This window comes from Calidris pugnax, unplaced genomic scaffold (assembly GCF_001431845.1).
Source record: "Calidris pugnax isolate Ruff unplaced genomic scaffold, ASM143184v1 scaffold44, whole genome shotgun sequence".
NCBI classification, from domain to species: domain Eukaryota; kingdom Metazoa; phylum Chordata; class Aves; order Charadriiformes; family Scolopacidae; genus Calidris; species Calidris pugnax.
The window spans coordinates 43,613,653-43,635,098 of record NW_015094506.1 but is presented as its reverse complement, the minus strand read 5'-3'; the positions used below and the strand labels follow the sequence as shown (position 1 = coordinate 43,635,098).

The following is a 21,446-nucleotide window of genomic DNA, read 5'->3' as shown; positions in this document are numbered from 1 at the left end:
AATGAATATCTCCACGCAACCTCTCCTTTTGTCCAGAAAGTTTCTCTTAGATGTGAGGTGTAACTTACTTATCTAAACCTAGTTTATTAAGCTGCATTATTTCTAATAGCCATTTTGGTTTTTTAATAAAATGTATTTTCAAACGTGAATTATTTCAGAAGTTATAAATTGTTATTCATGCAGTAAAATGTGAGTTGCAGAAATAACTCAAATGTGCTCTGTTTCAGTTGATGCTGATGTCACAGTTATCGGCTCTGGTCCTGGAGGTTATGTTGCTGCTATCAAAGCAGCTCAGCTTGGATTTAAGGTAAGATGAGAACACACTCAGGTAGCAGAGTATTCATCCAGATGAACTTGGAAGATGTTTGTGTGATACTGAAAAACTGAGATTCTTCTGTCACATCTTGGGGCATGAGATGCCGTTGCCATGTTGGTAATCTTTCTCTACCTTACTTACCCAGATTATACAGAAATTGAAATGGAGCTGTGAAGGTATTACTGTCTGTAACCCTGCTGAGGGGGCGCCCCCGTGCGGCGGCGGCGGCCCGCTCCTCCCGCCGCGCCCCCTCCCGTTGCGCCTGCGCGGTCGGCGGAGTCCTTGGAGCGGCGGCTGAGGGGCGCGGGCCGGGGGCGGCGGACATGCAGCGCTGGGGACGGGTCTCTTGTGCGCTGGCTCGGGTACGGCGCCGGCAGGGGACGGCGGGCGGACGGGAGGGCGGGCAGGCAGCGGGAGGTAGAGCCGCGCCGCCTTCGGGAGCTGGGGCCTGGGGCTTTCCTCACGCCCCCCCCACCCCCCTTCGCCGGGAGCGGGCGTGAGGGCGGGCGGAGCCGGAGCAGGCGCTCTGAGGGGCGGGGGGCGGCCGCGGGGCTTGGCTGCTCTGCTTTCGGGGAGGGGTGTCGCTCCTCGCCCGGCGCGGCCCTGGCTCGGCTGAGGGGACGCGGTGCGGCCTGGCCCCGGGCGGGCCTCACGCCGCCCCGGCAGCGGTGGGCTCGGGGTCTTGTCCTTGCTGTCAGGCAGCTCGTCGGCCGTCGGCCCTCCCGGGAGCGGAGGGGGGTGTCCCGGCCCTCGGGGGGCTCCGGCCTGAGGGGGCGGCCGGGTCGGGCCGGGTACCTTTGTGGCTGTGGAAGCCGCCGGCTGTCAGAGGGTCTGTTCCCGCCTCTGGGGCAGCCTCGAGGGCTTCGGGAAATGCTTCCAGAAACATCCTCTGACTCCACTGATCGGGCCGTGGGGTGCTCGTAGCAGCCGTGTGCTGTCCCATGGCCATGGAAACGTCGTGCCCTCCAGGAGCACCGCTGAGGTGTTGCCTGTTCACGGGGAGAGGCAGAAAGGGGTGGTTTGTGGAAGGAAGACTCTTCATAAACTCTCGTGCCGGGCTAATTGGTGTCATTAAGTGGTTTGAGAGCCCCGTGCGAAGGGCTGAAGGTTTGCATAGGTGGAGGCAGCCTCAGGCGATGTTGAGGTGAAAGCAGGTGTCATGGTGGGCTGAGGCTGCAGAGCAGGTGAAGGGCAGAGCCATGCGCCCTCTCCTTCCAGCCTGCGCCCTCCACGTTGTGTCATGCCTAGTTTGGTTAACAGGTGACTGTAACTGTGTGTCTGTGCGTGGTTAAAATGCTGATTTTTATTCAGGGGTAGACTTCAACTTTGAAAATTAAGGTTTTGATTTTTTTTTCCCCTTTCTAGAGAAGCCATTTTGATCGAATTCATCATGGTCTCCAGGGAATTTGTGCAGTGCCACAAAGGACCTATGCTGATCAAGGTAACTAATTGTGAAGAATTTCTTTTGACCAAAAAAAAATATATAAATGCAACCCCAAAAACCCCTCAAAAACCAAAGTGGTGCTTCAAACTCATAAATCGGTCTTCTAGGTGATGGGAGAATCCATGTCAGCCTGGAGATTTAGATGAAAAATAGTGGCTTATTTGCCCTACTTGATATCAAGCTAAAGCTATAAATAGAAGTTGAACTTTATATAAGCTAAGAACAGCAATGGTAATTAATATTCCAAAGGAGGTTGAGGTTGCGAGATATGACTTAGGTACGAAGTTCATAGCTTCTGCTGCGTTCGTAATCAATAGAGGTTGCATGGATATCTATTGCAGCCATATTTCTCCTTTGTAAACTACTGATTTTATGGCATTCAGTATGCATTTATCTTTTGCAGTAAACATCAATAGAAGCTATGTTGGAAAAATGTTACCCAAACTATCCAGACGTCTTAAAGGATTTGTAGCTGGATGGGATGGGTCAGACAGAATTCAGTTGCCTCATTTTGTTTTACGTTATTTTCCCTGCAAAATATAAGACTGCTGTGTTTATTGCAGAATGAATACCTCCACGAAACCTCTCCTTTTGTCCGGAAAGTTTCTCTTAGATGTGAGGTGTAACTTACTTATCTAAACCTAGTTTATTAAGTTGCATTATTTCTAATAGCCATTTTGGTTTTTTAATAAAATGTATTTTCAAACGTGAATTATTTCAGAAGTTATAAATTGTTATTCATGCAGTAAAATGTGAGTTGCAGAAATAACTCAAATGTGCTCTGTTTCAGTTGATGCTGATGTCACAGTTATCGGCTCTGGTCCTGGAGGTTATGTTGCTGCTATCAAAGCAGCTCAGCTTGGATTTAAGGTAAGATGAGACCACACTCAGGTAGCAGAGTATTCATCCAGATGAACTTGGAAGATGTTTGTGTGATACTGAAAAACTGAGATTCTTCTGTCACATCTTGGGGCATGAGATGCCGTTGCCATGTTGGTAATCTTTCTCTACCTTACCCAGATTATACAGAAGTTGAAATGGAGCTGTGAAGGTATTGCTGTCTGTAACCCTGCTGGGCTACTGGCAAAGCTGCTCAGGACAGCCTGCTTTTGATTGGAAGTGATAATTGAGATGGGCTTATACTCTTGTGGAAGAGAAGGTGGGAAATGAATGCTAGGAAGGAATGTTTCTCCTGATAAAGAAAAGGGAGGGTGTGGGAGAATTTGAGACCGTGACAGAAAGGCCACTGAAAAAATATCCTGAAGAACAGACTTAGGGACCTTAAAAGAGGAAAAAATATTTAGCTGATGTGTTCACATTCAGTGAGTAGAGCAATTCCATTGCCATGTGAGAATTTTAGAGGTGAGAATATGTCCGTAGAAATACTACAGTGTCTCATTTACATTTATGTATGTTCATCTTTGTTCTGTTGCCTTTGTATGTCTTTTGAAAGTGACAACTTTTATCTGATGTATACTAATGATGTGTCATTTAATTGAGTATTGTGAGAGTTATATGTGCGTAATACATTTCAGATCTTCTAAACTTAGGAAAATACAGAGTGTGACTTCAGAAAGATATTTTTTTTTTTTTACCTTTGTTCCTTAATATGAGACCAGCTTACTCTCTTGGTCCTGTGTTATTCTTCTCTTAATTATTTTGACATCTGAGAAGGTGGAGCTAGCAGCCTTGAGTGTGTTCTTGCTGGCTGGTATATCTAATACTTCTGAATTATGACATTTGGACTTCATGACAGAAATGAGTTGATTAGGCCTCCTGGTAAGATGAGTGGAGTTCCAGTGAAACGCTGGAACGAGGTCCCAGATAGCATGTAATCTTCCCCCTTGGATATTTTCAGAACTTGGCTGAACCACTTGATAAATCTTTGATGTTGACTGTATTTGGAGCAGGAGGTTTGACTAGTTAGCCTCCAGAAGATGTCCCTTCAGCCTAAACTTTTCTGTGATTGTGAGTGTTGCCCCTCATTACTCCCACAGCTGAGTTTCAGTGCTGTCTCTTTGGATATCTTTCAGCCTTCTAATGTGTAACTCTACCAAAATACAAATGTTTGAGATTCCATTAAAAAGTTTTACATCTGCCTGTGACCTAGCGCAGCTAATTGAGTTGTCTTTATCCATGCTTTTGAATTTTTTTTGGTCTTAATAAATACTCTTGCTTTTTGATGTATGTTTTTGCTGAGCTATTAGTACCTTAGGAAAAAGGTGCCAAGTGCTACAGGTTTTCACGGAATTGTTGGAGTTGGAAGGGACCTCTAGAGATCATCTAGTCCAACTCCCCTGCCAAAGCAGGATTGCCCGGAGCACATCACTCAGGACTGCATCCAGGCGGGTCTTGAAGATCTCCAGAGAAGGGGACTCCACGACCTCCCTGGGCAGCCTGTCCCAGGGCTCTGGCACCCTCACCCTAAAGAAGTTTTTTCTCATATTTGAGTGGAACTTCCCATGTTCCAGCTTGTGCCCGTTGCCCCTCGTCCTGTCACTGGGAATGACTGAGAAGAGTCCGGCTCCATCCTCCCTCAAACCACCCTTTAGATACTTATAAGCGTTAATAAGGTCTCTCCTCAGCCTTCTCTTCTCCAGGCTAAAGAGTTTTAATTGAGAGTGAAGCCTTCTGCCATGTAGGTTCATGATTGCTTAGTCTAAAGCTAGTTTTTGTGGCTATATGCCTGCTTTTCTTGGAGCAATGCTGTCCTCATGTCCTTCATATCTGTGATTAACAAAATCCTCCTCATGTCCTTCATATCTGTGATTAACAATAGGGTACCAAGTACAAGCAGGTTAAAAAGTGCCCTGGATTCTGCTTTTCATCATGGTAAAAAAAAAAAAGATAATTTTATTATACTGCTTTACAGCTAGTTGGAGTGGGCAAAATACTTAGATGTTCTTGGCATGTGTCACCTGTAGCACTGAATACACATGCGGAATGTTTATGCTGTCCTTGAGGAACACAGGGAGGTGCCTTCTGAGAAGGGCAAAAAGATAGATTCTATAGTGACACCATTCATGGAAGAACCTGAGTGTGCTCTACTGAACTCTTGGCCTTCACTGTCAGTGCTATGTGTGCTAGCACAAGCATTAAGTCCTTGTAGCACCACCACAACATCCCTCGTTATTGCCACCAGTGTTCTCTGGGCATTGGCTTTTCAGCAGCTTTACTTGGCCTTGTTGGTGAAGCTGATGTACAGTGGATGAGGCAGAATTAGGTAAAGGTAGGAAAAGTCTGGTGCTTTTTGATCCATAGTGCAGCTTTTAAAGCCGTTGGATCATTTTTCGTGCCTTCATGTGCTTAACTCAGGAGGAAGGGTAGAAAGGGGATCGTCAGTGTGTCTCAAGGTGTTTCTGTGATTTGATACAGTGAATCCTGCTCTTCATGTTACCATCACCTCTACTTTAGCAGAAAAGCAGCAATTTAGAGAAATAATGAAGGCTTTCACCTTGGCAGTCACTTCTCAGCAGGCTGGAGCTCTTAGAGTATAAACCAGGGAACTATTATTTTGAACATGCGTGCACCTTACAGAGAAGGAGATGCCAATTCTTTAGCTTCCATAAAAAAGGTTTATGGTACACTCTTTGCCCCCACAAGGGATCTGTTTTTACTTGAAACTTTGTCAGTTGTGTTTTTTCCTTTGCGCACTTTGTTGGCAAGTTGATGAAAAGGAGATGAAATATTTTCCATCCCTGTTGGTAATGACTTTATTTTTGCTTGGCTTTGCTTTACTTGATTTTTATTCTTTCTTTCTTTCTTTATAGGTTTTGGCACAACTTTATAGCAAAGGGTCTTGCAGGATAGCACATCTAGAGAGGGAAATGTTTATGGTTTGGGGCTTTTGTTTTCTTTAAATAAAAGATTTATTCATGTGATTGTAACATGTATTGGTTTATTTGTCTGTTGTTTGCGATCAGTTGTTTTCAGGAATCTTTTATATGATTCACATTTTTTGCTTTTTGCAGGTTCTTTTTTTAATTGCAAGGGGAATATATGTCAGAGAACTGAGTGTTCTATTTAAGTGAGGTATCTTTGGATTTTTGAAGCAGAAGAGCAGCATTTAAACTTGCATGAAAGTATAAATGGTGCACTGGGTAATGTGGCACTGTTCTGGTAGAGAATTTTGTGGCAAGAGCCATTTTGTGGCTTTTAAGTTAGGAAAAAAAGTGAGGGAGGGGAAATCTGAGCCACAAAATAAATCTAGGAATGAAATTAACAAGACACTTTTACAGGAAGAGCTATTAGGTAAATGCCTGGTCTTTGTCATCAATTCTAACTTGTCAGATAACCTGTAAGGAAATGGTGGCGTAGCATGGCTAAAAAGTTCTTTTTTCCCCACTTCTTCCCCAGACTGTCTGTGTAGAAAAAAATGAAACTTTAGGTGGAACCTGTTTGAATGTTGGATGTATTCCATCTAAGGTAAGTGTACATAGTTTGTTATAACTTCATTAAAAACAACAGATATTATGTGTGTCACTTGAGAAACTCCTCCTTTAAGTCTTTTTTGAAGACTGATGTACCTTAAAAATTGAAATTGCAATCCAAATAAGGTGAAGATCCAAGTAAATAACACAAGGGGTTAAAATTTTATTTGCTTAGTAGAGGTGTTTTGTTTGCAAACTCTGTGGGCTTTCCCAAATGAAAGAATGGAAGAGAATGACAGCCAGAGGTGCATACAGATCTATCTGATGAGCTGTTAAGTCTGTGTTGTAACCTGTAACTGAGTACAGTGTTAACTGTTTCAGATGATTGTATCTCTTGTAGTCTACCATGCGAAGTTCTTGATCCTCTCATATCAGTTTGTTCAAAATAAACCTGCAGTTTTGTCCAAGATGATGTTCTCCTGTTAAAGGAAGGTGGAACTGTGTCACTAGGGGTAGAGAAAGTAAATCATAGAATCATTGAGGTTGGAAGAGACCCTTGGGATCGAGTTCAACCATCTACCCTACTCTACAAAGTTCTCCCCTACACCATATCCCTCAGTACCGCATCTAAACGTCCCTTAAACACATCCAGGGATGGTGACTCCACCACCTCCCTGGGCAGCCTATTCCAATGCCCGACCACTCTCTCTGTGAAGAATTCCTTCCTAATGTTCAATCTAAACCTACCCTGTTGGAGCTTGAAGCTATTCCCTCTCGTTCTATTGTTAATTACCTGTGAGAAGAGACCAGCACCAACCTCTCTACAGTGTCCTTTCAAGTAGTTGTAGAGAGTGATGAGGTCTCCCCTCAGCCTCCTCTTCCTCATACTGAACAGCCCCAGCTCCTTCAGCCGCTCTTCATATGATTTGTCTTCTAGGCCCTTCACTAGTTTCGTTGCCCTCCTCTGCACTCGCTCCAGCACCTCGATATCTCTCTTGTATTGAGGTGCCCAAAACTGGACACAATACTCGAGGTGTGGCCTCACCAGTGCCGAGTACAGGGGCATAATCACCTCCCTACTTCTGCTGGTCACACTATTTTTGATACAAGCCAGAATGCCATTGGCTTTCTTGGCCACCTGGGCACACTGCCGGCTCATATTCAGCCGCTTGTCAATTAGAACCCCCAGGTCTCTTTCCTCCAGGCAGCTTTCCAGCCACACTTCCCCCAGCCTGTAGCGCTGCAGGGGGTTGTTGTGGCCCAAGTGCAGGACCTGGCACTTGCCCTTGTTGAAACTCATGCCATTGATCTTGGCCCAGTGATCCAATCTATCTAGGTCCCTCTGTAGGGCTTCCCTATCCTCCTGGGAGTCAACACTCCTGCTTAACTTGGTATCATCTGCAAACTTGCTGATGATACACCCTATGTCCTTATCGAGATCATCAATAAAGACGTTAAATAGAAATGGTCCTAGCACTGAGCCCTGAGGCACACCACTAGTGACCGGCCGCCAGCTGGATTTGATTCCATTGAGCACCACTCTTTGGGACCTTCCAGTCAGCCAGTGCTTGATCCAACAGATCGTATGCTCGTCCAGGCCGTGTGAAGCCAGTTTTTCCAGCAGATTTGTATGGGGGACAGTGTCAAATGCTTTTTGAAAATCCAGGTATACAATATCAACAGCCTTTCCCTCGTCCAATAATCTGGTTATCTTGTCATAGAAGGAGATCAAGTTCGTCTGGCAGGACCTGCCTTTCATAAACCTATGCTGACTAGGGCTGATCCCCTGGTTGCCCATTATGTGGGTTTTGATGGCATTCAAGATAACCTGTTCCATGACTTTCCCTGGTATTGAGGTTAGGGAAAGTCATGGAACAGGTTATCTTGAATGCCATCAAAATCTAAATGAAAGGCAGAGGGATACCCCTGAAAAATGGTGAAGTCTGGATTTTGGTTGGGTGCACCGTGCTCTGAAGAGAGCTGTCTCTCTTCATTGACTGTGGAAAGAGCCTAGTTGATTAGTTCTCAAAATATTAATCTAAGCTAAAATGGTATTCTCAGCAGCCCCAAAAGATGGCCTGGAGAGCAGAGCTGGTAGTGCAGGTGGGGAGGGAAAAGGGAGAGTCCAAGGCAAGCACTCTGACAGAATGGATAAGTAAAAAGAAGTTGAGAAGAAGCTAATATTTCATGTTATTAGCCCAGTTTCAAGTAATTTCATAACTAGGGCTTGTAAGAACAGTGATATTCCTAGATAGAGTAAATTAGACTAATAAGGCTATCTAGCTGGGTGCTAATGAGGCAGGCTCATTAGCACCCAGCAGGTGAAGGAAGACACTGGTAATGCCAGGTTTGTAATGTCTGTAGTAACAGACATAATTTTCATACTAAGATCCCTCCTAACTATATTGCTGGTTTGTAATCTGTTTGCTTGGAAAGGCTCCCTTAGCACAGTAGGAGAAAATACAGTATAAATACAAAGTTTTAAAAACTATATATTAATTTTCCTGAACACTTACAGTTCTAATGAAGTTCAGAATATTATAATATGTGGAGGAAAAACTAAAAAATGAGGTGTAGATCAACAGTGTTACTTTAAAAGTTTGGAACTTTGCTAGGATCTATTAAACTAACTTTTGTTCTTGAGTCTTTTTTTTTTTTTAAATCCTTTTGAAGTTATTAAGAAAATACATCTGAACCCAGGGCTAAACTTGGATGCTATCCAGAATTTTTTTTTTAATAGTAATAAATTTCGATAGAAGTAGATACATAGGCTGCATACACTGAGGCAGTAACAATCTATTCGGAAATTCCTTTCCAAAAAGCCACCCAAAAATAATACATTGGGCATGGAATTTTTTTTCTTTTTGAATTACTAAAGTCTGAAATGGTGGCTGTGTCTTCAGTAACATGTTACACAAAAGTTACAGATTCAGGGTTGTGACAGTTATATGAAATGGGCAAATTGATTTTAAAGAGTGAGAGTTGGTAAGACTTATTAATAAAAATTGAATTATCTTATTCTGACAGTATTTGTTTAACTCAAGCGTGGGTATATAAGGCAGGTATTTCAAAAAGTGCTTTGAGTGTCTTACTGTGCCTGCTTTCACTCTGCTCAGACTTGTGCTGTTGTCCTTCTTGTAAAGATACTGATAAATTCATGTTTGGGATGGCTACGGCGAAAGACGTAATTTTTCTTACCAAGATCTCTTCCTATTGCTACTTCTCATAGAAATACAGTTCTAGAGATTCTGCATTTCAAGCTGCTGATTTATAAACATTGTTATAAAAACTATTCTAACTTTAATTTTGAATTCTGAACGTTCAGTGACCTGAGCTAGCTCTAAGCCATCTAGCTTCAGCTCAACCACTATGTGGTTGTGTGACTTTAGCACAGCTACTCAGCTACAAAATTTAACTCACGTTTGTATACATGAATTTTTATGTTAGAATTTTAACAGAGATATCAGTATAGATTTTCCTCATCCAGGTTTTCTGTATCCTCTTTTCATTGACAGTCTCTTGTCTGAGAGAAATAAGGAAGTTCTCCCCTAAGTCAGAATCATCTTTTTTTCCTCTACGTAAAGTCTGGGTTTTTTTTTAATCCTCACAGTTTATCTGGTGAAAAGAGCAAAAAGGATAGGTGTGAATTTAAGTCCTTTCTATTTTTATGTTAAATATGTAACTTCATAAAACACGTCACTACAAGCTGCTGTGTACAATTTCTGTTTGAAATACACCTTTTTAAATATGTAGGTGTCAGACTTTTTTAATAGTGAGACTGTTTTGCAAATAACATCAGATTTTTTTTCCTGGTAATATAAATAATAATTTCAGTCATTAATTTATGTCCCAGTTCACATTTCTGTGTGTCTCTTTTAGGCCTTGCTGAACAACTCGCATCTCTATCACTTGGCCCATGGAAAAGATTTTGCTAATAGAGGAATCGAAAGTGAGTGTGAAGAGCAGCTTGTTAAGTGCCTGTTAGCATAAATTATTTCCATCAGCAAGCAAATTTAATCATTCAAATCTGACTACTGTATATTTTTGGTCATAAAACTTTCTCAACTTATCTGTCAGTTGGAGGGTTAGTGAGACACGTGTCTGCTCCTTGAACCCTGGCTAGATAAGTTATATTTGAAGAGTGTAACACTGCTTTTTAGCATAGCAGTTGTTGAATGTAGCCTTTACTGTTTAGTAGGGGCATTCAAGACATCTTACTGTGTCAGAGCTGTTAATTAACAGCTTTGAATAAATAAAATAAATTTTAAATAAAAACACTGCAATGTTTGATAGAAGTTTTTTTTCTAACCTTAGTTACAGGAATCCGTTTGAATCTAGAGAAGATGATGGAACAGAAGAGTGGTGCAGTGAAGGCCTTAACAGGTGGAATTGCTCATTTATTTAAACAAAACAAGGTTAGTTTGGATTATATACTGAGGTATATCCATGATTTTTTTTCTGATCTGAATTTTATGCTTTTTAGAGTTTCGTGTTCTTGCCACGTAAATTAATTGGAGTGACTGACTCGGCTAGGGCAGAATTTGAATGCTTCTCTTCTGGGAAATTTTTAAATGAGCAGTTCCTTCGTTCTTAATCTACTTAAAAGAATAGTATACAACTACTTTGTGATTTGTACTAGATGGTGGTGCAAAGGTACATGCTAGCAGCTTCTCTAAAGCATTAGTGACATTCAGGTTAAATGCAGAGTAACTTCCAGAAGTAATTTGAATCTGAATTTACTGTGTTCTGATTTACTGAAGGTTGTACACGTACCTGGGTTTGGAAAAATAACTGGCAAAAACCAAGTGACTGCAACCAAAAATGATGGCAGCACACAAGTTATCAATACAAAGAACATACTTATAGCCACAGGCTCCGAAGTTGCTCCCTTCCCTGGAATTACTGTACGTATTTGAAATCTTAATGGTACTGTTTTTCAGAGTGTCATACCCACGCAGTTTAATGCGTAATAATTTTTTGCATCTGATTGTGCTTCCAACGTCTATGTGTTTTCTACATAATGCAAAATAGAGATTGCAAACCTCCCTTTGTGGATTTTTTTGTCATTAGATTGATGAAGATAATATTGTGTCATCCACTGGTGCACTGTCACTGAAAAAAGTTCCTGAGAAGATGGTTGTCATTGGTGCAGGAGTCATTGGTGTGGAGCTGGTGAGAGGATATTTAAACCACTTGGTCTTTAATTTATATAGGAACAGGGTGTTATTTTTTTTTTTTGTGCTATATTTGATTATGTTGCTGTGATTTAACAGATGTTTAGTTGAGTGAGTTGTAATGAAACTGTTCAGACTTCATAGCCTGCCAGCTCCCTTTTCTACCAGAAAAGCTGGGATAAGTGTTTGTAAGATGGGTGTTCCTGCAGCTGGTTGGCTAAGCAGACAGATGAGAGAGGAACATACAGCACCTCATACACGGATTTTTTTTTTTTGGTTCTTAATTTTCACTGAGATTTGTACCTGCTCCCTATATAAATGAAAAAACTTCCTTTTTTTAAAGGAAGTTCATTTCAAGCCAGGATAAATTCTTGTGCACTGCAGTTAATGCCAAGAAATTTTTATGTGATATGACTGTGCGCGTTCTATCTAACAACCAAAGGAGTGGAAACTTTGTAGTTCATCTTGGTGCGAGTCCTTTTGCCTCGTACCTGTGTGGTTCAAGAAGAATGGAGATTAGGAGAGGGTTCTTTACTGTGAGGGTAGTGGAGCACTGGAACAGGTTGCCCAGGGAGGTGGTTGAGGCCCCATCCCTGGAGATATTCAAGGTGAGGCTCGATGAGGCCCTGGGCAACCTGGTGTAGTTGGGGGTGTCCCTGCTGACTGCGGGGAGGTCGGACTAGATGACCTTTGGAGGTCCCTTCCGGCCTGGGCAATTCTATGATTCTATGAATGTATGTTGGTCGGTCTTACAAATGCTTGCAAATTGACCCATCTGCTTAGTGCAGCTCAGTCTGCTGGCCATTAAGCAGTGAAAGTGTAAGCACAGGGATATACTGTGTTGGATGGATGTGGGTAACTTGAGCATGTCTGTGGGTTTTGTTGGTGAAGCTGATGGTAGTGGTTATGGTTATAGATACATATAGAAACAGCAGTGGTTCCATTTTATTGCGTAAAATTTCCATAATGTGGTATTGGTTTAATATAATTTGTAGTCCTATTAGAACACCGCAGACAACTTCCTTTGGATATTCTGAGCTGCACTCAGATTCTTTAATTTTGAATTTTTCTGTATCTATAGCCTGAAGTAGACCTATTTTATACTTGATTATTTTGTTAGTTATTTGTTTAAAAGATAATTCTGTGAATCTGGTCACTGAAGTTTTGGGTATGCAGACAAGCAGTGATAAATCCTTTTCTCTTTTTTTTGTGGAAAGGATGGGACAGTAGTAGTAGGTAGTAGACGTGTCTTACCCTACACTGTAATGTTTGCAGAAGCTCATCAGTTTGCTCTTACCTGTTGTCCTGATTTTGAAAAGTTTGCAATCAAAGTGATAAGTATTGCAGTAAAGAAATCTGAAGTCTTCCTTTCAAAACCTTGTGCGTGTTGTTGTGGCTGCAGGGTTCAGTTTGGCAGCGCCTGGGTGCAGATGTGACAGCTGTTGAGTTCATGGGCCATGTTGGTGGAATGGGAATTGACATGGAGATCTCTAAAAACTTCCAACGTATCCTTCAGAAGCAGGGACTGAAGTTTAAACTGAACACCAAAGTCACTGGTGCTACCAAGAAACCAGATGGAAAAATTGATGTAGCGTAAGTGTTTAACATAAAACTAAAGAAAATATTTTTCCTGTATTGTAACTTACAGAATTTATAATTTTGGGTTTCTTGAGTCCTAGATTGCTTATACAGGAGCAGTTCCATTGACTTGAGTTGAAGGTGTGCTAGTATAAAACCAGTGTTGTTTTAGTGAGATCAGTAATCAAAGCAGAACTCTAAATCATGCTTTTCATGGAAGATCTTTACTTCTGATATAATTAATACAAATATTATGATTCTTCATACAGTCATTTTCACACCATTAATTTTTGGCTGCTTACTGGAGGAGTTATTTTGTCCATTACTTCCCTTGTCTCCAAATCAGCGTGGCAGAGATTTGATCGCTTTTGAGTAGAAATAAATGAAACTACCCCAGAGTGTCTTTTAATGGCCATAGTTAAGCCCTTTAAAGACTTAGAGATGAAGAGCTACTATAGAAACATAGAAAGCAAGTTTGCTTTGTAGAAATCCATACTTTTGCACTACTTCTTTTCTTTTTCTTCTTAATGTGTTCTCTCTGCAGTCCTGTTACGTAAACTGTAGTTTAAGAAGATGCTTAATGTTACTTAACAAAAGTAAGCTTAAATGTTGGGATTTTTTTTTCCACTGGAATCTTAATATGGTGGCTTGTATTTGCTGTATTGCCATACCTCAGTATAGTTTGTTCTTCACCATTGTAAAAGTCCTAGATTCGGGCTTCTTTACATACCGTGCTGATGCTGATTGCATCTCTCATGTAGTCTGTTCCTACATTTAGAGTTTCATTTAACTCAGGAATATGGTTTTGAAACACGTTTCCTGTTTATCCTCACTTACTGTGCTTTGGTTCTTGTGCTCTCGGAGCACAGGAGCTCAGCTTGTTCTGGGTGCAGTTAAACACAAAGATGCACTTGAGGGATGAACGTGATGCAGGGCTGCTAATGGGCCAGAAGAAAGCTTGCTCAGAATCCATGGTCCTACCCCACCCCAAAATATACATATTTTAGATGTCAAATACTGAGCACCATTTATTTGGCTGTACAGATTTGATCATATCAGGTCATGCTACTTGCTAATGGATAGTTACCCCCAATTTCTGTGTCTAAGAGTTAACAAATGTAGTAGGAGTTACTGTCCCTTCCTCCCTCTTTGACTCAACTTTTGTAAGGAAGGAGCGTGGGGTAGTTGAATCAAGTGTTTTGGATGCCAGATCCAGCCAGAAGGTCACTGTCAGGATCATATTGGTTACTAGTCAGAGAAATACAACACTGAAGGTTTACATCTTAGTGGTTTTGCTGTTTGTTTTTCTATAGCCTTGAAGCTGCTTCTGGTGGCAAGGCAGAAGTAATAACTTGCGATGTGCTCCTGGTTTGCATCGGTAGACGTCCTTTTACAAAAAATCTAGGTCTTGAAGATATTGGAATTGAACTTGATAAGAGGGGGAGAATTCCAGTCAATAACAGATTCCAAACCAAAATTCCAAAGTAAGTAATACTACATAATATTTTCTACTTTTTTAAAGAAGAACTCTCATTTTTAAAAGTTGAACCTACTAAACCACTCTCTTAAATTTTAGAATATAGTTTTCTGAAATGAAAACTCATAATTTCTCTTTATTTTGGGAACTAAAGATTTTTAGTCAGCCTTTGAAGCTTTGTAATTTAGATGTTCCTGTGTGATTGATTTCATATCACTAGTACTTCTTGAAGTGCGGTCATTCTGCAGAAGCTGCTGCAGAAATACTTTGTATTTCTTTGGAACTTTAATATTTTAAAGAGTTTTCAATAACATGTTTTAAGCTGACTGTTATATAAGGTAGCCTAGGTGTGCTAGGATGTTTTTAAACGGTGTCTTATTCTGTCTCATTGGTCTGATAGCATCTATGCTATTGGTGATGTAGTTGCTGGACCGATGCTGGCCCACAAGGCTGAGGATGAAGGCATTCTCTGCGTCGAAGGGATGGCTGGGGGAGCAGTTCACATTGACTACAACTGCGTACCCTCTGTGATATACACTCACCCCGAAGTGGCCTGGGTTGGCAAATCAGAAGAACAGCTGAAGGAGGAGGTACCGTTTGTTTTCTCACACAAAACCGCTACGTTTTCCAGGAGAATTTCTGCATATGAATTAATTGCTTAGGGTGTATGATTGAGTGATTCCCTCCTACATGCTGCTCTCTAAAGGATCACAGTTCTATTTAATTACTTGTATTCTGTGAATAACTTCTATATTTTTCATTTGCTAATCTTCTAATATCCCCTTATTTTGGTTAAAATATTTGGTTAAAAAAAACCCCTTTTGGTGGTTGTTCTTATGCATTGCTCTGTATGTCTTTGGAGTTTTTTATTTTAGTTTTCTGATCTTGTACTTACCAAATTGTTTCTATGGTTACATTGTTCTTGTTGGTCGTTCACTCAGTAACACGTACCTGTTTTGTAGGGTGTAGAGTACAAAATTGGGAAATTTCCGTTTGCTGCCAACAGCAGAGCAAAGACAAATGCCGACACGGATGGCATGGTGAAGATACTCAGCCAAAAATCAACAGACAGGATGTTGGGCGCTCACATTTTAGGCGCAGTAAGTATTGTAAATTGTGCTGCTCTCTGGCCTTTGTGAGGGGCTTTCATTCCTGTTGCACAGTTGCAAAGTAGTTGTCAAGTTAAGAGAAGTACTTGTAAGAAGAGGGAAGATTTGAGTCAGTTTTATTTCCTGTTCTCTTCTGCAGCCCTGCCCTCCTCCCTGTTTTCTGTTATTTTAGTCTTAGACCCAGCATATTTATTTTTTTTTCCCAAGAGTTGCTAGGGTTAATTGGTTTCCCTGACCAGTTGTTGGGTGTTTGTGTTTTGTTTTTTGGGGGTTTGCTTTTGTTCTGGTTTGGTTGTTGTTTTTTGTTGTTTTTTTTTTAATGAATATTGCCAAATACTCAAGAGAACAGCAGAAGTTGTTGACTCAAGTTCTGGAAGTTGAGGGAGCTGAATAGTCTGTGGCTGCTGTGTTCTTTTTTTTTTTTCCCCCCCACTCTCTGAACCTCAGAGTTCAGCAGAGTTGGTAACCTCATGCTGCAGTCACCAAAACTGCGGCAATAACTTACGGAACTTTAAGAATCCTTTGCAAAGATTAGAAATCAGAAAATTCTATTTTGGAAAAGTATCGTTTTCCACTGTCCCACACAGTCCAAGGTTAGACCTTAAACTCTCTGTTTTGTTTATCTTAGCTTTAAATAGTTGTTTAGTTTTTTTTTTTCCTAAAGATATATGCAAAACCACTTCCATGCATCTTGCACACCGCTTTCTTTAAGAGAAAAACTAAAACTGCCCTCTATTTTCCTGGAAAGGAAATTTTACTCATGTGAATGGATATACTGCAAACACCAGTGGATAGGCTTTTTGTTTCTGAATCTAATTCTTGTAATTTCTGATAGGAATACATAATCAAATATGTTAATGCTCATTATTTTATCTCACAATGCCAGTCCTTTAAAAATCAACATACTTTAAAGGAAGCACAGCTGAAGTTTATTGGTATGAGACAGACTAATTTTCTTCAGTGGGAAAGGGCTGGGGGAAAATGTTATGATTGTGGAGCTGAATGCTAAAAATGTGACAGTAGATGTCACTGTTTTCAACTCCTCAAACATTTTCTGAATAAATAGGCATAAATTAAGAATTATGTTTAGATTTATGCTAGGCTTGAGCACGGTCACTAAATAGATTAAGTACTTACGTTTTATCCTAGAGCACAGCTGAAGTGCTAGTTATAATACAACTTTTTTTAGCAAAATATTCTTATTAACAAGCTGTTCGTGGTTCAGGGGAACATGGACAACCGCATAAAGATTTGGGCTAATTACAAATACCATTAAATTACAGGGTGCTGGTGAAATGGTTAATGAAGCTGCCCTTGCTATGGAATATGGAGCATCATGTGAGGATGTAGCCAGAGTTTGCCATGCCCACCCAGTAAGTTTTTTTGTAAGCAGCCTGTTGAGTACCAGTGCTGCACAGACATCCTGTAATCACATGTAAACACTAATAACTTGTACCTTTCTGTGCTTGCTCTCTACAGACAGTGTCAGAAGCCTTCAGGGAAGCAAACCTAGCAGCGTCTTTTGGCAAAGCTATCAACTTCTAAAATAAAAGAGCAGATCTTTGTACGTGTATAGTACATCTCTGAAAATGGACGGTGGGCCCTTGTGGAAGGCTGAGTCTGAGGATTTTAGGACTGAATGAAACGAATCTCTTCATTTTAAACATCAAATATTTAAACAAGTAGAGTTTGGAACAAGTGGAATTATCCAGTCAGTCTCTGTAAATTGAATCCTTAAAATTACATGTTTATTTACATGATGAATGTTGCAGAAAAACAGCCTGACAGAACTCTTCTCTTTTTCAAAACCAAACATTTTGCTGCTGCATGGGATTACTGGGTGTGCTGGTCAAAACCCCGGGTAAGTGTCCAGCACACTTGGTGTTTTCTTATTTGAAGTAGAGATAGACTAAGCCTGTTGAACGCTGGCACTTAAAATGCCGCTGGCACTTAAAATGCCACTGTCACTTCCGCACAAAAAGGTGTTTCCTTCTGAAGGGATTAACTTTAGTATTTAAGCTACGTCTTACATACAAGTACCAAAATTTGTTTTGACCTAGTAGTGTTAGGGTGTTGGGAGAAGAGGGGCTCGTATAGATCCATTAAAATGATAACGACTTTTTAAAGAGAAAAATACTCTTGTGTGTGATTCTCCACACATCATGTTTTCATATTGAAAACTCATCAGGGGAAAAATTGAGTGCTGATGGAGAAATGAAAGATTGAAGAAAAATTTATCTTACTGCTACTTAATCTTTTCTGTTTTTAAAGCTTCCATGTCCAACTCTTATTAAACTTGAAATGCTAAAGTGAAGCAGCACTTGCTGTTAAGTGTTATGACATGAGGGTTATTCTGCACCTTCCACACACAAGGGCTGCAGTGTCAGTTCTCCACACAATTAAGACGTACGTACTTCTGTTTTCTATTCTGTGCTCTCTTTCTGTCCCTTCTGTAGCAAGGGAGCTTAATAAATATTTAACATGGCTGGAGGGTCGTCTTGGGTTTTGTTTGCTGGTTGACCCTGTTACTCCTCATTGAATACATGAAGAAACAAACAAGTGGCATCTTTGGAATAGCCCTGTGTGTAGGGAATGTTCTTCATCCCAGTAGCTCATGTTAACTTTTTTTTTGCAGGGTGCTGTTTCTCTTTTCTTTTTTTTTTTTGCCCTTTTTTTTTTTTTTTTTATGTGAGCTCTTCTGCCTTGAAGAAAATCTCAAGAACCTCCTCAATACCTGCTGGTGTTGTGTGTGTCCTTTTTCATGATGCCAATAGCATGATAGATGAGAAAGGTGTGTCCAGAAAGCGGTGCGAAAGCTACTTGGGTTTGTGTGTGTACAAGACAGTTGTATCCTGCTGCCTTTCTTTACAGCTTATGAAGTATTGATCCAGTGTCTGTACTGAGGGATGGAAACGGATGCCAGTGTTACCGTTTTATTAAGATGCCTGTTAATCAGCAAACACCAGTGATACTGTTCTTCATTTTGTTTTAACTCCTGTTTTAATTGTAGATCGGGTTAAACCACGGCAGCTCATCAAAGTTATCACCAGGCTGTGAGATGACGCAGTGTATCCCTGAATTGGAGTAGGAATTAATATGGATCTGCTTTCAGGTGTTGGTAGGAAGTTGCTGAAGGGAAAGAGAAGGTGAGACAATAGTGAGGGACAAAAAAACTTGATTCCTCCAATAGATCTAGACATTTTGGAATCACTTCTACCCATTGCAGGTAAATGCTATTCAGTGTTATCTTGTGCTTTGCAAGTTCTTCCTAGAAGCTCTGCTCTTTCTGGAACAGTTCTGTTTCCGCTCCCCCCGCCTCCTGCAATACTTGGGGCAGTCTTACAGCAGTTCAGCCTTGAGATTCATCAGTTACAAATTCTCATCTCTTGTTTTGTTCATGTTCGGTGACGTTTGGAAAGGCAGGGAAACTTTAATCAAGAATAGTACTAAAATTATACTGGAAACTGTAGCGTCCCAGAGATTTGAAAATAAAATTCAAGGCCTTAAGATTGTTACTGTATTGTTACTTTTCTTGCTGTTGTTCCTGTTAAGCACACAAAGAGCGTTTGTAAAGTTAAAAGTATGATGAGCTACTGAGTCACTTGTCAGTGCTCTGGTGGCAGTTCATTCTGACTGTTGCTAGGTTTGCAGGTTGTATTTTACCAGCTGCACTGGCAGTGAATAGGTGTTTGATGCTGGTATGGTCATCAGTTCCTGCAATGGATTATTTTTTTTTTGCTCTGGCATTTGTAGCCTATGGAGCTTAGGGGAATTATTTCTTTAAACATACAGCTCTGCAGTTTGCTTGGGAAGTGATAGATCCTGCCACAGCTGTCCTGACTAACTGCTGCTGAGGTTAGTGCTGGTTAGGTAAGTTGCTGGTCTAAGTATGTACACAGGTGTATGCCTTGGTCAGGGTTTGCAGTCAAGATGTGCAAATGCGTATTTTGGATGCTAATTTGTGTAGCTGATGAATGCTGTAAATCTGTTTGTGCCGTACAATACAATGGAAGGTGCACTGTTCTATATAACTTTGAGCTGCAGTTCAGTGACCTGGATGTTACTCTTGCACTTTGGAAAAAGCCATGTTTGTGTTTTGTGGAGAGGAAGCTGTTGAGGGAGAGCACAGTCTGTGCACAGCTCCTTAGCCCCTGAGCACTTATTGTGGAGAGGAAGCTGTTGAGGGAGAGCACGGTCTGTGCACAGCTCCTTAGCCCCTTTGCACTAAGTGCTCTCTGAACTTCTGTAGTTCCTTTTCCAGAGAGGCTCGATCCGCTTGGTTTATCACCTGGATTTGGTGCTTGAAATGTAAACCACCCCTTCAGTGCTGACCTCTGCTTCCGCTTCACGCAGCAAGTGTTTCATCATCAGTGACATGGAACTAGGTTAAACCTAAATGAGTATCACGCAGAGGGTGAACAGTCCTTTGTGAGTACTGCTGCTGGTGCCAGCCAGCCACGCAAGGATGGGACTGCTGCAATCACCTGTCATTCTGTTCTGAGTGACCATCCTCTTTTCATGGGAATTGGAGCCCTTATTTGGAATTACATCGTTGGAGCCAAGATTTTATCAGAGCTCTAACCAGTTTAAAATCAAGACTTGTCAAAGGTTTAATTGATTTACTATTTCAGCTACCAAAAATAGAAAGGAAGTGAGTCGTACAAGGTACATACAGTGATACAAAAGTACTGTTTATTTTCAACATCAAAAAGTTACTTGTCTTTGGTTCTGAAAGTCAATATAAAACCTGCTCACTTTATCAGGTCTTAGTGTAATGTCAAAAAGAACTAGTGTAATACTTGCAGCATCCCTTCCTGCTCCCGTTTATAAGCAGGTGCTATAAACAGCAACCTTCTGGCTGATTGTCTGTAAGAGGGAGCGAACGGTCTCTTCCAGCTCCACCAACTGCTTGGCTTTATCTTCCAGAACTTTTTGATTGTTTTCATATGTATTTTCCAAGTCTGTCAGCAAAGAAAGGGGAAAAACAGCTTAATTAGGGGTGTTACAATGCAGTAAAATGTAAATCATTATTGTTACAGATAAGCTACTAGTCAAATTTAATTTTATTGTGGAAGAGAATCTGATTTAAAAACAAAAGGTTGGAATGGCCCCTTTTTGTTTCCTTAACACTGGGTGTATATAAAGCAAGAAGGAAGTAATTTGTTAAAGTGGAAATCCAAAAGTATACTTTGGTTCATGCTGAAAATAATGGTCATTTCACAGAAATGTTTTGGCTTGTTATGGCTCAGACTGTTGAGGGAGTTTGTAACTCTGCAGGAGCAGCTGAGGGGGAGAACAAGTTCCTGGCCTGGCAAAAACAGGAGGAAAACTTCGCTCCCTCCCTGGCAGTTGGGGGCAGAGCTCCCCTCCTGCTTCAGTCAACTTCAGTTGCCAAGGGGAAACGTTCCATTAATCTGTACACTGGAACTGACCTATCTGGATTAGCTTTTGGTTTAATAGCCTTCTGGGGTGGGAGGGGTATTGTTTGAAGGTGGAGGCCTTGCTTGAAGGGGTCAGTCCTCCTCTTAAGCACGGCGGGAGTGTTCCTTCTACACTCAAGAACCTGGGCAGGGGTTCTTGGAGCAGTGATAGGTGCTGTACCAGAAGCTTGTGTCTCACTGTAAGTTTCAGCTTTTTTATAGAAATATTTGATTCAAAAGACTTTGTTGGGTCCATAAGAACAAGGAAAGCAGATCAGACCTAAGTAACAAACAATTAACTTCCATTTTTCCCCTACTGCTGATGGATAAATAGTTTAACAGCATGACATTCCTTCATACCCTTAAGATGACAACTTAACCTCCTCAGCCTCACCTTTGAGCAGCTGGAGTTTGCTGTTTGCTTGAGCCAACAAGGCTTTAGCTTCATCTTGCAACATGGTGGCTTTCCTCCTGGCATCGGCTGACTCCTCTGTCTTCTTGGCAACGAGGTCTTCCACCGTCCTGTACTTGTCGTTCAGCTCGGTGTTGAGGACCTGT

The 21,446-nt window shown here is 41.1% G+C and overlaps 2 protein-coding genes across 2 annotated transcripts in view; one reads left to right on the top strand and one right to left on the bottom strand.

Annotated features, from left to right (window-relative positions):
* The first annotated feature begins 550 nt into the window (after nucleotides 1-550).
* DLD (dihydrolipoamide dehydrogenase) lies at nucleotides 551-17,958 on the top strand. The gene is made up of 14 exons (XM_014963978.1): nucleotides 551-678; nucleotides 1,682-1,757; nucleotides 2,551-2,630; nucleotides 6,117-6,185; nucleotides 10,010-10,079; nucleotides 10,445-10,545; nucleotides 10,891-11,034; nucleotides 11,201-11,302; nucleotides 12,707-12,897; nucleotides 14,196-14,366; nucleotides 14,760-14,949; nucleotides 15,322-15,459; nucleotides 16,752-16,841; nucleotides 16,948-17,958. The coding sequence occupies exons 1-14, from the start codon at nucleotides 640-642 to the stop codon at nucleotides 17,011-17,013; spliced, it is 1,527 nt and encodes a 508-aa protein (XP_014819464.1). The 5' UTR covers nucleotides 551-639; the 3' UTR covers nucleotides 17,014-17,958.
* Nucleotides 17,959-20,072: 2,114 nt separating this feature from the next.
* Nucleotides 20,073-21,446, bottom strand: part of LAMB1 (laminin subunit beta 1) — a 45,732-nt gene continuing 44,358 nt past the window's right edge. Inside the window, exons 32-33 of the mRNA XM_014964079.1 lie at nucleotides 21,283-21,442; nucleotides 20,073-20,429 (exon numbers count right to left, since the gene is read on the bottom strand). Coding sequence (XP_014819565.1) covers nucleotides 20,293-20,429; nucleotides 21,283-21,442 — 297 coding nt within the window. The 3' untranslated portion in view covers nucleotides 20,073-20,292. The remainder of the gene's footprint in view (nucleotides 20,430-21,282; nucleotides 21,443-21,446) is intronic.

What these genes read in the sequence shown, in the direction of transcription:
- DLD (XM_014963978.1), top strand. Translation starts at nt 640, where the DNA reads ATGCAGCGCTGGGGACGGGTCTCTTGTGCGCTGGCTCGG. An exon ending in CAGCTCAGCTTGGATTTAAG is followed by an intron (nt 2,631 to 6,116) that starts GTAAGATGAGAC and finishes CTTCTTCCCCAG; the next exon opens with ACTGTCTGTGTAGAAAAAAA. An exon ending in GCGCTCACATTTTAGGCGCA is followed by an intron (nt 15,460 to 16,751) that starts GTAAGTATTGTA and finishes ATTAAATTACAG; the next exon opens with GGTGCTGGTGAAATGGTTAA.